The 15,624-nt window shown below is 30.2% G+C and overlaps 1 protein-coding gene across 1 annotated transcript; it reads right to left on the reverse strand.

Moving 5' to 3' along the window:
- Positions 1–1,002: 1,002 nt before the first annotated feature.
- Positions 1,003–5,857, reverse strand: LOC126674920 (nicotinamide adenine dinucleotide transporter 1, chloroplastic). Its single transcript, XM_050369466.2, has 9 exons — positions 5,396–5,857; positions 4,992–5,087; positions 4,446–4,552; positions 3,818–3,866; positions 3,542–3,654; positions 2,160–2,254; positions 1,853–1,941; positions 1,658–1,752; positions 1,003–1,583 (listed from the first exon to the last, which is right to left on the reverse strand). Exons 1-9 carry the CDS (start codon positions 5,478–5,480, stop codon positions 1,236–1,238), a joined length of 1,077 nt encoding a protein of 358 aa, XP_050225423.1. The 5' UTR covers positions 5,481–5,857; the 3' UTR covers positions 1,003–1,235.
- Positions 5,858–15,624: the final 9,767 nt, after the last annotated feature.

Genomic DNA, 15,624 nt, shown 5'->3' on the forward strand with positions numbered 1-15,624 from the left:
GAAAAATATGACATGTATAAAAATAAATAATTAGCCAATATAGGTTGTTTGTATAAAAAGCCCTTTTTTGTGATTAAACCGTTTAAAAGTGATGCAAATGAAAGGCTTGTTTTCCATGCCATGTTCAAAAGTTGAACACTTTAAATACATGCCTAGAATGATAAAGCAAAGTTGGACCAAATAGATAAAAAAAACATTAGCACCATATTTCCACTTGTAGAAAAAGCAAAGGATGATGAAACATCAAGCCAACCCTATAAAGCTAAATTTAAAATACTTATTTTTTGCAATATTATTATTTTGTTTTATAACTTTTTCTTTTTCTTTATGCATAAATGTTTAGTTTAATTCTATTCTTTGTAGAGTTTATAACATGTGCTAAATGTTGAATTGAGATTGAACTATTTGGCCTTCTTGTCAAGCTAGCTAGATTTCATTTGTTGCTCATTGAAACAAATAATTAAATACAAATCCAATCATAATTATAACATATTTTGCAATTCTAACATAAGAGACTTTCAATTTTTATAATTCGGATCACCGATATGAACATCAAAACTCATCTTACCATATCTCTCATTTTTAAATTGTGGTAGAATAATATTCAATTAGAGATTTGAATTGAATAAAAATCTAAATCTAAATTTCAAATTGCAGAAATTAAGAACTCGTGTTAAAATTACAAAAAGCGCCGGAGTTCACAATTTCATGGATTTTTAGCCTTGAATAAATGGTAAATATCCCATCAAAAGGAAGGATTAAATAAGGTGGACATTGAGCTCATACATCAAGTGTTACATCACCTTTTAAATGGAAATTTAAGTTGGAAAATAACTTGACACAAGTAGTTGGCTAGAGTAGGATCATTCATTCAATCGGAATCTATAATCCCACTCCCTTTCTAATCTGCAATGCAGAACAGAAGATTCCTGCTAATCCAATTGAAAAAAAAGTAACAAAGATAATATTCTCAAGAAAAAAAATGAATTGCGTAATAAAGGGTGAAAGAAACAGGACAGGAGGATGAACTCAATGACAACAATGATCATAATACACTAATACACCACCACAAAAAGGCATGTGATCAAGCAAAGAATTGCATTTTTATGCACCAAAGAATACTACTTTGGACCGACCTTTCCGAGCGAGAATTAACAAATTGAAAAACAAAATTTTCATTTTTATTCACCTTCACTTGTGATTATCCATCTCATTTAGGATGAAACAATAGTGAATCAGTGTGCTGCAGTTAGCTGCTCCTTGTTTCCTAGCGGAACTGCGGGAGTTCTCTTATTTGTTTGCGTTTCTAAGGGAGGTTGGGAACGGCCAGCGGATTCAGGATGCTCCCGCGAATGCTTCTTGTCCGGTGGCAAAACCCGATCCAAAAATCTATTTATCATCTCGTAACTGGTAAATGTAATAACCGCAGACGGAGTTGTTCTCATTAGGTTAGTTGCGCAACCACGGTAAAATCCAGGAATACCTTCTTTTTGAAACACTTTCTTGATGCAATCAATAACACCGGAATAATGAACCGCCGAATTTCTGACTTGCCCTTGCTCTTGAAGCCGTGATCGCACAACCTGATAATTAGATGCAGACGGCATGACATATATGTACGCCCAACGTAACAAAAAAGGGTGGAGCGAAAACTGACCTCATGTGGATAAGTCGATATAGAAGCAACCACTTTGGCTGTTGAAGAAGCAATTGCAACATCGCCAGTATTTAGATGATCAACTGTCGTATTTTCTGATTATGGGGACACCGCAATAAAGATCAGTTAGCATGATAATTAATCTAAGAATCTTAAATAATAAATAATATGAAATTATTAAAAAGTAATTATTACTCTTTTTAGCTATGCAACATTTAATCTTTTCATATGCAGGAAACTGGATTGCAACATGAGTTACCCCAGCCAAAGAAGGCAGAATGCCACTGTATACCAAAAGAAGACAATTATTACTACATTTTCCAAAATATTATATACAGAAACAATGCTTCAACATATTCCGTATAAGGCTGTCTAATAAATATCATATGCATTGGCATCAAAATTAATTTACCCTTTTATATTTCTGTCTTAATTTTTAACATATCAAAAGCCGATTCCTTGGCAATTAAAAACGAGGCTGAGATTTAAATTTTAAACCAACCTGTACAAGCCTCGTATGCCTTCCTCACGTACAATCCTTCTTAAAGCTGAACCTACACTTTTGTAGGGAACGACATCTGCTCTCATTCCCTGCGTCTAGAAAAGACATGGAAACATCTCAGCATCTAAATTGGAACTGCAATATGTCATATATTATACCATAAGCAGCAATGTTAATTATTTCTTGGTTATGAACTATTGTGTTGTGTCCTTGTTTTGGTTTAGTAGAGCCAGTAATAAAGGAGCAATTAGTAATGTCAAGATCCAGGCATTTGAAGCATGCAAGCATGACCTACCTACCGGACCTAGTAATTCCATATGATGCTGCTAGCAAATTTGAATATCCACAGCTAAGAACATTAATGATAATTATCCAAACTGACTTTGCAAGTAAGAGATGATATTGAGAAGATAAATTAAAAGAACATGCGTAAGAGTACAGTTTCTTCTCTTCAGAATACAAGTCAACAGCGTGAACTATTCTAGGTAGAAATTTCTAACATTAGCTTGTGGTCAGAAACAAAGTAATTGAGGCAATGCATTTCCATTTCTCAAGAAAAATCAGCTTTAACATTTAGCACCAAATGGAAGCCACAGATTTGCAGAAATATGAAAACTAAAAAAGGTTTCTGGAACTTTCTAAGCCAGGTGATCAAGTCTTTTGGTATTAAAATAATTTTATTACTCCTCAAGTTGATTTTTATTATTATGCCTGGTATTTAGCTAATAGTAGGAAGTCGGGTGGAGCACAGCAGTATATATCATGGTTGCATTTTAGTAGCCAAAGTCTAGTTATGCTGACTTAAAACTTACAAGTAAAAGAAGCTTACCGTAACCTTCAATTAGCCCATCCAATAAATGAGGGAAAGAGAAGAAAAATTAATGGCATTAAGGCCTAATTAGCTATTCTGCTATGTAAAACAGTAAATGCTTCCATGCTAAATCCTTTAAAGAAATAAGAGGTGTATCAAGTTCTAGAATCTCAGAACCGCTTGCTACGAGGCTTACATCCATAGTCCAACTACAAGCCTGCTCAACACATGAATCTCTCTAGCATTAATGAGGAATTTGATCCAAAGGATTCAACCATATTTTCTAGCTGCAACCTCATTTAGATACTTATGTAAGACTGCAGCAAAAATGTTGCAGCACAACAATTTATACCAAACACTCAAACTAAATACATCTTGAGAATTCCCGAAAAGCACAAGAGTGAAAGAACACAGAGAGCGACTGGCATGTCTGTAAGTGTAAATTTGAGAGTTACAGTGAAGTTCTAAAAAGGCAGCTCTATATGCAGTAATTGGCAGAACTACTATAATTCAGTATCTAATACATTCAAAATAAATGATATACAATAACATATAGAACATATAGACTTACTTGGAGCCTGGTTTTCACAACCCACAGAGGATTGGTAGCAATGGCTGTTGCAGCACCAGCACTTGCAGCCGCTACCATGTTTGCGCCAACTGAAAGTTCATTAGAGCCATCCCCTAGAATACAACACCACCATGATTTCAGTGAAACTAAAACAAGCAAACTGGCAAAATACATCATCTTTTTTAACTTGGGAAAAAAAATCAAATAGTGAACAAGATTTGTCATTGGAATCAATGACTAAGACATAGCTTTTCAGTTAAGAAACACTGCAAGTACCATGTGAGAGAAGTAGGCCTTTGAGTTGTTCATAAACTGTGAAATACACCTACAAATAAAAGGAGTGCAGCTGTCAGCAGAAGAAACTAAATAAGAGAAGGTGGTATTGTGCATGTGTCTGATGAGAGAAAACTAGAATATGACTTGAGAAACTTGACCCTAATCAATTCGAAGGAAACATGCCTGGATTTGGAATGAAATTTCCAAGGACCCCAGTATTTAATGCATGCCAATAGAATTACAGCCAATCAAATTTAAAAGATGGGGAATTATTAACATTCCGAAACCCTTTCTTCTCCATAAGAGGTACAGCTAATCTTATCTCATAATTATACAGAAATGACAGTAAAGTTGTTTGTTTCTTCAATTAAAAGCCCTTTCTCAAATAATATTACGATAAAATAAATTGCATTGGAAAAAGCTTCGAAATATACTTTGCACATAAGATGGAAAAGCTGAGGCTTATCGACGATCTCCTTCACAGTAGACATATTAAAAGATTCTTGGCAAGTCTATTACAATTATTGTGGAAAGGAAACCAGCATGTCTCTTCAAAAGAACAAGCATAGAGGCAAGGTTACCATAGATGGATTAAATGGGGGCAAAAGAGCAACATTTTAAAACTCACCGCCCAGTTTGGAAGTAGTGCAATTATTGTTGGAGAGAGCCCACGATACAATCCCTTAAAACCGTCGGTCTTAATTATATTCCGAAAACTTGTTACAATGATGCTTCCTGAGTACAAATGAAAATGAAGAGCATAGAAAATATTCATCCATTTAGAAGCAGAGAACAAGTATATAGCATATAAATGTATATGAAGGAATAAATTACTTAGATGTTCACCTTTAGCACAATAGCTATCTAATAGAGTTCAGACATCATACTCGATACTATCTGAATCAATAATAGAAGTACAGACGAATTAAACGAGAAACAATTTTCTCATACAACTATAAAAATTAGAATTCTTCAATCTTTGGAATGATCCCTAGTACGTAGAAACCATAAGTACATTAAAATGGACAATGCACGCCTCTTGGTGAACAAACCAGATTAACTTAAACCAAAATATAGAGAATGAATGCTAAGGCAACTCACGAAGAACAGCAACAGGATTTCAAATAAACAAGTCAATTCATAGCTTAAAAGATACCGAAGAACCCGCAAATACCTGGATGACTCGAATTGGAAGCTGTAGGCAAGCCATGAACTTGTAACCTTGTCTTGATCACATCCAAGGGGCAAACAAAAGTAGCAGCAATTGCACCTGAAAACATCATCAGCTGCACATTGACTTACACATACACTCAAAAAACTTACTAGCTCCAAAAACAAGCAGCAACATTCTATTAGGTAGCACGGAAACAGGAATGGGAACACGGGAAGTTTGGATGCTGACATGGCGAAACATTGTCATTTTAAGGTTTCCTATGAAAAATAGGAGGTTTTATGTCCTAAATGTTTCCGAAACGGGAGACGTTGATCGAATGAAGTGTCCGTTATCTAACAATCAGATTAAACCCTAAAACAAAACCTGATTTCAAGAAACATGAAATTAAAAATGAAAACTTTTACCTGCAGCAGCACCAGCACCAGCATGGCAAACCAATTCTCTGGGGGTTGGACTATGTGATGATGATTCCCCAGTTTGACTACTCATCCTTAAAACTTAACTAAAATACAAAAAATTCGATAATACAGAACCAAACCCCCATAGCAGATCTATATATACTTACATTTACCTCATTGGAGGCAACAATTTGAACAGAAATTAAACTTCTTTGAAGGGTTTGATTTCAAGAAAATAAACTTCCTTGAAGGGTTTGAAACTCTTTTTTGAAAAAGTCAATTAATTGGTAATGTTTTTGAAGAATACCGAGAGATCCCAGAAGGAAAAAGTTGTGTTCTTGATTGAAAGATTGGGTTTTGGAGAAGCTGAAGATGTCAAAATCAAAACTTTCCTTTGTCTGCTTACACTTGACACTGTCTGTTAAGAACTCAGGATATTCAATTCAATTCAATATGCATCTTTAAATTTCATTTTCTTTAACAATTTACTCCTTTATCTATTTTTATTGGGTCATTTCTAATCAAATACCAAACGTTTCTGGATTTTGTCAGTTATAATTAAATTTTTTGAAATCGGCAAATTTAATCCATTTTAAGATATTTGAAATCATTTCATCCATTCGTGAAATAAATCAAAAAATTTATCATTTGTAAATGGACTAAACTAACCGATTTTAAATGATATGAGATATATTTGAAACTTTTTTTAGTGAAATCAATCAAAATCGGCTAGTTTATCCCATTCACGAATGACAAATTTTCGGTTTGATTCACAAATGGCTAGAAAAAGTTTCAAATATTTCAAAATGGATTAAACTAGCCGATTTTAAAAGTTTTGCTTGTAAATGACAAAACTCGCAAATGTTTGCTACTTTCTTGGAATTAACCCATTTTTATTAGTTAATTAAGTAAAAAATATTCAGAGATAGATCTACTCTATGTTTGTTGGTAGCGAAAATTAAACAGTATTAGAGCATCTTTAAAAGACTATTTAAAATTGCCAAACTCTTTAATTTAGAGAGTTTGGCAATAAATTTAAAATCCAATGGACTCTATATTTTTTAAATTTAGAGAAGATAGTGAAAATAGCTCTCCACATGTAGAGAACCATTTTCACTCTCTACTTTAAATCTTAAAAGATCAAAATTTAAATTTTAAAAAATAAGTTAGTTAGTTTTACATTAAAATATAATTTTAATTATTTTTAATATAAAACTGAATAAATAAATAATTTTAAAATAAAAATAAATTTATATTATTAATATATATTATTAGTATTACTTTTTGTAAAAATTAAATTAAATAAAAATATTATTATTTAAGAAATCATTGAATTCATGTTATTAATATTTAATATTTTTATTATTATCTATAAAAATTCAAAATTTAAAATTAAATTTAGAGAGCTCATTGGAGTAAAAATAAAAATAGCACTCTATATTTTAAATATACTCTTTATTTTACTAAAGATGCTCTTTAAAATAAAGAGCACTCTTATTATATATTATATACTTTTTAAACAGGCAAAACACGCCCTGAGAGAGTCGGGGTTCGAACCCCCGACCTCATGCACCAGTGAAAGAGATTGGGCCTTGCAGTTAATTAAGTAAAGAGAAAACTACTATAATACCCTCCACATTTGACATAATTCACACTTTACTCCCTTTTATTTGGAAATTAAATAATATGGCCCTCATTTTTAAAGTGGAGGACCATATAGTTTTATTGACTTTGTTGACAAATACCAAAATGGACGGAATGACTAAATCGCTGACAGAAATAAAAGTGAAGGGTAATATTATTTAATTTTCAAATAAAAGAGATTAAAGTGTGAATTATGTCAAATGTAAGGGGTTTCATTGTAATTCGCTCTTAAATAAATGACTTAATTGATAACATTGAAAAATTAAAATTAAATCTGATTTATTTTAAAATAAATATAAGTCAACAGTATAATTTTATATGATTCAATGAATTCAACTAAATTTTTGTTATATATATTAATTTTTTTATTTTTTAAACATATCTTTTACCTTTTCAATTATTTTTTATTTTTAAAAAATAAGAGAAGCCACAAATATTTAGAAGTAAAATATTAATAAAAAAAGAATTAGATTAGATTCATTAAAACACTATATATTATAAAATAATATTTATACTTATATCAGAAATAAATTTAAAAATTAAATTAATTTTTATTGATTATATTTCATGATTTACTTAATTAACACCAAAATAAAAACATCAAGATATTAACAAAATGAAATTTAAGAAATCATTTGAATTTAATAAAAATGATGTAAGTGCGAATTATACCACAGGATAAGAAATTCAGAATAATTTGCTATAAAATAAAGGCTTAATCACCAAAAAATGCCAAACCTATACGTTTTGTGTCAATTATAGCCAAACCTTTAAAAATCACCAGATTTAGCCAAACCTTATATGTTCTGTTTCTTTTTTAGCCATTTTTGAATCGAACCGGTTTTTCTGACACCGTGTCGTCCACGTCACCGCCAACTAAGCAATTGGCTGGCATGTCAGCTGAAATGTTTAAATAAGGTTTGGTTATAACTGACACACACAAAATAGGTTTGGTATTTTTTGGGTGAATAAACCTAATTTTAAATTCAAGCCAATTTTTAAATTTAATAATTAGTAAATTAATTATATCATTTATGAAATTTATATATATTTAAAAATAATTAATATTTTCTATTTAATACTAATTAAAATTAATTTTAATTTTTTATTAAACCTAATTAAATCTAATAAATTTATATTATAATATATTTTAATGAATATGTAATTAAAAAAATGAATTAATGTATTACTTAGAAATTAATGTTGAATTAAATTTGGTGAAAGAGTTTAATGTTCATGATGATTTTGAACTTGATTTATTATTTTTAATGTTGTTGAGATCTTGTTATGTCTGGGTTTAGGTAATAAATAAAATAGTTATATGTAAATTAAGGTAAGTTTTTGGCTATGCCGAGTAAAATGACCTATGCGTTTATGCTTATATTTATCATGATATATATTGATTACAGCCCAATGAGCTTCACTTTTTTAAAAAAAAATGAGAAAATAATTACACTCGTCCTTTAAATAAGCAGTCTATTCAGTGATTATTTTTATATTTATGTGTGTATAGTTGAATTATGAACACTGTCGTATGTTTGTTGTGTATATTACTCTCAGATTGTTCGTCGAAAGACGAACAATTTGGTCTCAAACGGTGGCGGTGTCAAAGAACTGACGACTGGAATTTAAAATAAATAAATTTTAAGATGAATATGAAATTTTTTATTTTTAATATAATTTAAATTAATTATATATCCATCAAATATGTAAAAAAAAATTATTAAAATTATTTAAATTTAGTAAAAAAATAAATTAATTTTAATTAGCGTTAAATTATAATATTATTTTTTAAATATATATGAATTTTATTATAATATAATTCATCATTTAATTATTTAATTTTAGAATTAGTTTTATTCACCAAAAAATACCAAAACTATGCATTTTGTGTCAGTTATAGCCAAACCTTATTTAACTATTTCAGCTAATTGCTTAGTTGACGGTGACGTGGACGACACGGTGTCAAAAAAACCGGTTCGATTCAAAAATGGCTAAAAAAGAAACAGAACATATAAGTTTTGGCTAAATCTGGTGATTTTTAAAGTTTTGGCTATAATTGACACAAGACATATAGGTTTGACATTTTTTGGTGATTAAGCCTAAAATAAATTAAGTTCAAATGAAAATGCTATATTCTATCCTTTTCATATTACGAAGAAGACAATATATCCATATAGTATATGATTAGACACAATTAAGCCAATTAAGTTTTTGAATTTTGATTTCAATTATCTATTGATACCTTTTTTTAGAAAAGATGGAAAAGCAATAAGGGCCGGTAGCGTCTAGTGGTGATTTTCAAAGATATTCGTTCGGGTGATGAGCTAGTGATCTGCTCAATAAATCGAGAAGACTAGATTGATGTTTATAGGTAAATTTGAAGAACTGAAACGTTTTGTCGCAAATACTCCATAAAAATCCAAAGAGATTGTGAATAAAAGTCTAAGAATTAGATTAATCCTAATACTTTAGAAATTTATAGGTTAATTTGTGCATATGATTGACCAATGTAAACAAATTCTAATTCTAGTGGCCTTGAAAGTCATTTTTGACATATTCATGGGCCAAAAGATCTTTTAACCAATTTTTTCATGGCATATACAGAACCAAAATTAACATTTAAATAATTAAAAAAATACCTAATTAACTAAGCTAAACCCTATCCAGTCCTTAATATTAGGGGTGTCAAAATGGGTTGGCGGGTCGTAAACGTGTCGTGTCGATCCATTCTGTTGACACGATTAGAATTAACACGAACACGACCCATTTAACTAATCTTGTCAAAACCTTCAACCCTGATACAACACGAATTTAAACGAGTGACACGACACAACACGATTTACACGTTAAGATAAACGGGTAACACGATTAACACAATTACATGACTAACACGACACGGTTAACACGACCCATTTAACATTTAAAAATATTTAAACCATGAAAGTATAAATTTAACCTCAAATTTATCAATTAATACTCTAGTATATAAAAAAATTAATTTAAATTTTTTATTTATAAATTAATATTGTTAATTTTTTATTTTATGAAATTATAACTATTTTATTTCTATAATATCATAACTAATAGGCCAAATGTCGTAAAAAGACCAAACCTTTGATCAAAGTTTCACAAAAGACCTGACCTTTCAATTTTGTCGATTTTGGCCGAAACCTAATTATTTGGTTTTACAAAAGTCCTGACCTTTCAATTTTGTCGATTTTGGCCAAAAATGGATTATTTGGTTTCACAAAAGTCCTGACCTTTCAATATATGTGCATGCCACGTAGGCGCCACATAGGCAAAATTAAAATCAAATTGAGAGTTGGCCACAATTGAAACCAAATAATCTGTTTTTGGCCAAAATCGACAAAATAGAAAGCTCAGGACTTTTGTGAAACTTTTATCAAAGGTTTGGCCTTTTTACGACATTTGGCCTAATTAATATAATTTATAAACGGGTTAGGCAGGCTAGATGGGTTCACAAGTTAACCCGTGACACGACCCATTTATTTCGTGTCATAAACGGTTTGACACGTTTATGACAAGAACCCGCTAAGTCTCAACTTGAATTCGCCAAATTTACATGTTAGGCGAATCATGTTATCGTGTCATGACCTATTTTGACACCCCTACTAAATGTTATATATACAACACTTAAACACTTTAATTGCCATGGACAATTTAATTAATAAAATAAATTGCTTTGCGCACACAAATCCTAAATTTTCGGCCACCACTATGCAATTTTTAGCCATTATTCAACCCTAAAACTGAATTAAATCAAATTTATACACATAAATTCTTCAAGAATCAACTATTGCATGAAGAACTGCACTTGATTCTTCAGCCGGATCGTCAAAAACGAATTCCAAACTCATAGTAATACTTCTAAGGATCTAAACTAGTCCCTACATATCATAAGTGTCATCTTTTAGATTCATTAGAATTGCATGTTTTAGAATCGTTTATGTTCTTGAGCTTATGTCATGAGTTTTGTTAAATGTGATTCTAGATTCGCTTTTAAAGTTGTTTTAATTGTTTTTATGTTATTTGTAAATATTACTCCCTCTGTTCTAATAGAGTTGTCCACTTTACCTTTATCACACTGTTTAAGAAAAATAATTATTGTTTATGGATTTTGTAAAATTTTCCTTACTTTTCTTGTCATACCTTATTTAATATAGGGTCCACTTGCAATTTACTTTCAATTTACTAATTAGTGGATTTTAAATAGGGGTAATATAGGATAATTGAGTGTAAAAATAAGTTATTTTTTGAAAGTTGACAAGAATTTTGGGATAAAAAAATTTCTTAAAGTGGACAACTCTATTGGAACGGAGTGAGTATATTGGTTTCAGAGGCTTATTTGTGTGTTTTCTCGCCTGTTTTGCATGTATATCTAGTGAAAAATTAAAATTCAAAAGTATAATTATGAGTTGGCGTCGACGCAATTCATGACCATGGTACCTAATTCTAGTTGGCACCGCCGTATACTCCACGTCGCCATATCCCTCTCTCTAGCCATGAAGAATACCAAGAGATTCCTAAGTGGGAAAGTTGTGTTCATGATTGATTGAGAAAAGTTGAAATCAGAACTTTCTTTTATTTGTTTAACATTTAACACTCTTTATTGAATTTGAGGATATTCAATTCAATAACAACAAAAGAATGACAAGTTTTCAATAATAAAATAAAGGCCTAATCACTCAGAAACTCCCCATTTTAAAACATTTTTTTCAATTCCACCCCGACGTTGAAAATTTATCAATTTTACCCACTTTTTAATTTTCCGTTTTCAATTGTACCCCAATATTTTAATTTTTGTTAATTTTTTTACTTAAATGATGAAATCATTCAATTAATTAAGTCTAAACATGAAATTAAATTCTTTTTTATTCAAAAAAGTACAAATAAGTCCTTTATTTTTTTAAAACTAACTAAAAACCATAATCAAATTAACACTAATTTAAATACTTAATTAATTTAATTAAATTTAAATAAATTTTAATTAAATACAATTAATATATGCGAGACATGGAGAATGTTTTAAACAAATTTCCAAACGCAAAAGACGTTAATTTAATTTTTCAGGGTACAATTGAAACACAAAAATGCAAAATAGGGTAAAATTGACAAATTTTCAACGTCAGGGTAAGATTGAAAAGGGGCTAAAAGGTCGGAGTTTTTTAAGACATTAGGCCTAAAATAAATATCAAACTATTTTTATTTTAAAAGCAAACAACATTCATCTTCAAATTACATTTTCATCAACAATTATTCTTCGATTTTTGTTACTTAATTAAGTCGATGGCTAAAATTAATAAAATAAATTTTTTTAATTTAATCCTTAAACTTAAATTAATATAAAATATAGAAAAAATACAATCTGATGAAATTTGATGACTTAATGAATTCAGGGTAATTTTTATTTCATATATTAGATTTTAAAAAAAATATATAAAAGTTTACCTTTTCAATTATTATTTTTTTATTTTGAAAAAGTAAGAAAGGCGGGATTTTCTTTTAAAAAGATATAAAACAAAATTTAAAAATTAATATCTATCTACTATTTTATAAAGTATAATCCAAAAACATTGTACATTGAACAATGTTTTTAGATTCTAACATATTTGTTTTTTTTTTAAATTACAATACTGTCATTATGTGATCTACCATACTACTTGTGTAATATTCAGTTAGGATGGAATAGATCTGTTCATGGATTTGTGTAGCCTCTCAGGCCCGTCCAAGTCTGGTCTTTAGATCTGGGTTTGGTCAATGATTTTTTGTACCAAGCTCGAGCCCGAAATAAATCCGTCATTTTACGGCGGGCTCGGGCTTTCATTTTTATAAAATTTTAATATACACTTAATCCGAGCCCGCAAAAATATAGTGTTAAAGCCGAATTTAAGTTGGAAATATAAAGCCCGAGTCGGGCTTAGACTTATATAAAAAATTAAAAGCCCGGCGCAGGAACAGATCTAGGATGGAACGAGAAAGGAAAAGGGAAGGAAGTAAATTTGTAACAATTTGGTTGGCAATCGAATTGTGCAAAACTTCTTGGATAAGCTTTAAGTTGGCCAAATATTTCAATTGTTTTGTGACATCTGGAGTTTTAGAGCTCGATGTAACATCCCATAAATTTAAATGATTAGCTTATGCCATATGTCCAATATTTTATTTTTCAGAAGTACGTAAATTAAATTTAAACGAAAATTTAATTTATAAACGTCCTTAAAAATATGTCGTGGTAATAGGATTTTAGAATTTAAATTTTAATAAATAAGATAATCAGAACTAAAAAAACTTATAAATTAAAATAAAATAATTTATAAGTCTCGAGCAAATATTTTTAATATTAATATTCGCGATATAATTTTAAGAAGTTATCGTCAAAATTTTATAAAGTTTAGTAGTTTATTTTATTTAGTGGACTAAACGGGACCTCAATTATTGTTAAAGATATTTATAAAATAAAATATAAGTCTCGTGGAAATATATTATATTTTTATTTGTTTTAAATATTATTGGATTTTTGGGTAAAGTTTAGTGAAATTTGGAAATAGTTTCCGTACTTGCTACAGGCGACTAATTAAGAACTTGAGTTAAAGTACAAGTTTGACCCATAGTTACCAGATTCGCTTCCCCCAGTACCGCGTATCGATTCGTACGCACCAGTTCGCGGTTCTCCGGCGAACTGATTCCCCTCGGATCGTGTATTGATTCGCCGGGGAAATTGTCCGATTCGCCAGAGGTGGAAGTTGCAGGTTTTAGGGTTTTTCAGTTGGAGAAGAAGAAGAAAATAGAAGAAGAAGTCGTTCTGCACCTAATTAATTGATTGTTTGGACTTTTACTTAAGTTTTGGGCCCATTATGTTACTAAAATAGGCTTTCTATTCAGAATATAATACATAAGACAAATAGAAAGTTTATTCCAATCAGAGACTTCTGCATATTATTCTTTTTTCCTAAGTTAAAATTCCTTGTTTAGCAACTTAGTCTTAGACCTAGATTCTTAATATTTCTAATAAATATTTAATATATTTAATCAAAAGAAAACGTTTTCTAATCTAATTCCTTGTTACATTTGAATATTTTATGGAATTAAGTTATGAATTGTCTTAATTTTTTTTTTGAAATGTTATTTACTTTTAATAGGTAATATAATATTTTAAGGCTATATATGAGAAAATTAGAAATATAATTTTACTATCAAATCCATAATATTGTTTCGGAGTACCGCATCCCAAAAGAGCGAACCGAAAAGTCCTACCCCTGGAGTATCGGATCCCCAACTACAGGCGAATAGAGTATCCGTTCTCGTACCACGAACCGCACTTACCGCGAATCTGGTAACTATAGTTTGACCTAGTGATCAACTTGTCAATTGACCAATTGTATATAAACTCAATTCCTTTGAATTTTGAACTCAACCTCATTTCTCAAACTTGCAACATTTTGGTTCACATGCTTTTGCGATTCAGAGACGGAAAATTAGGATTTCTAACCGTTTCGTTCGATTTTTAATTCTAAACCTGATTCTTCAACTATTCCGCAAGTAATCATATTAATCATGTATTCAAAGTTAATTGAGATTTCTATTGGTTATATATTCAAATATTAACTGTTAACAAACTTATCGAGCGAATTATACATATTTTAAATGTTTTGATTGTGTAATTGTGTTGTGGGGGTATCAAATTAAGCGTTTTGCAGCGTTCCGGGCGTCTAAAGCACGTCAGAAAGGCCAGAGAATCAAAATTCTCAAGTCTGGTATAGAGTTGTACAAACATGTAGAAGTTGTGTTGCATGAACATACAACTAATGCTGCAGGAACGTGCAACAACCTGTTGTGGCTCGCACAGCAGGTCAATTATCTCGAAGGGTGGGGTATTTTCTGGGGGCTTTTATCCTATTAGTTTGATGTGTTTTTCGTCGGTCCAAAAATGTTTTAAACGGATTTTTAAAAGTAAAAGTAAACGTTTTAAACGAACTTTTAAAAAGTAAAGGTGGACATTTACGCGATATATAATGGATTTTAAAAAAATCAGTTTTATGAAACGATTATTCTATTACTATTAATTGTTTTAACAATTAAGTATATATTATAAAATAATTTCTCTAGGTATAGCAAAACCTAAAATGTTTTATAACGAGAAGTTTGAATAATTACTTAAAGTAAGAATTATTTATACGACTTTAAAAAAAAATCGTAAGTGTTATATGTTTATATGATTATGTGCTTTGTCTGGAACTACATTTCTAGACTTATAAGTTTATACTTGAAACATGTTATGATGTTTTATCTTATGTGTTTTGTATGTTTGATCCGACCAGCTGCCAGACCGTCAGATCGAGACATCAGGAAGTCTAACAGACTTGCCTAAGGACTAAGTATCAAAAGTAGCGATGTTTGTGAGTTTACGTGTTTGCTTTTGAATATTTATATTTCAATTGTTTAAAGTGATAAATCACTCTACGTATCAAGGTCAAACCAACAAAGATCAATTGGAAGAAACTTCCTATTAGGTGGCAATAGGATTGCGTGATCACCGGCACTTATTGTAGATTAAGCTTGTGATGGTCATA

The sequence above is a fragment of the Mercurialis annua genome, linkage group LG3 (assembly GCF_937616625.2).
Source record: "Mercurialis annua linkage group LG3, ddMerAnnu1.2, whole genome shotgun sequence".
In the NCBI taxonomy this organism is placed as follows: Eukaryota; Viridiplantae; Streptophyta; class Magnoliopsida; order Malpighiales; family Euphorbiaceae; genus Mercurialis; species Mercurialis annua.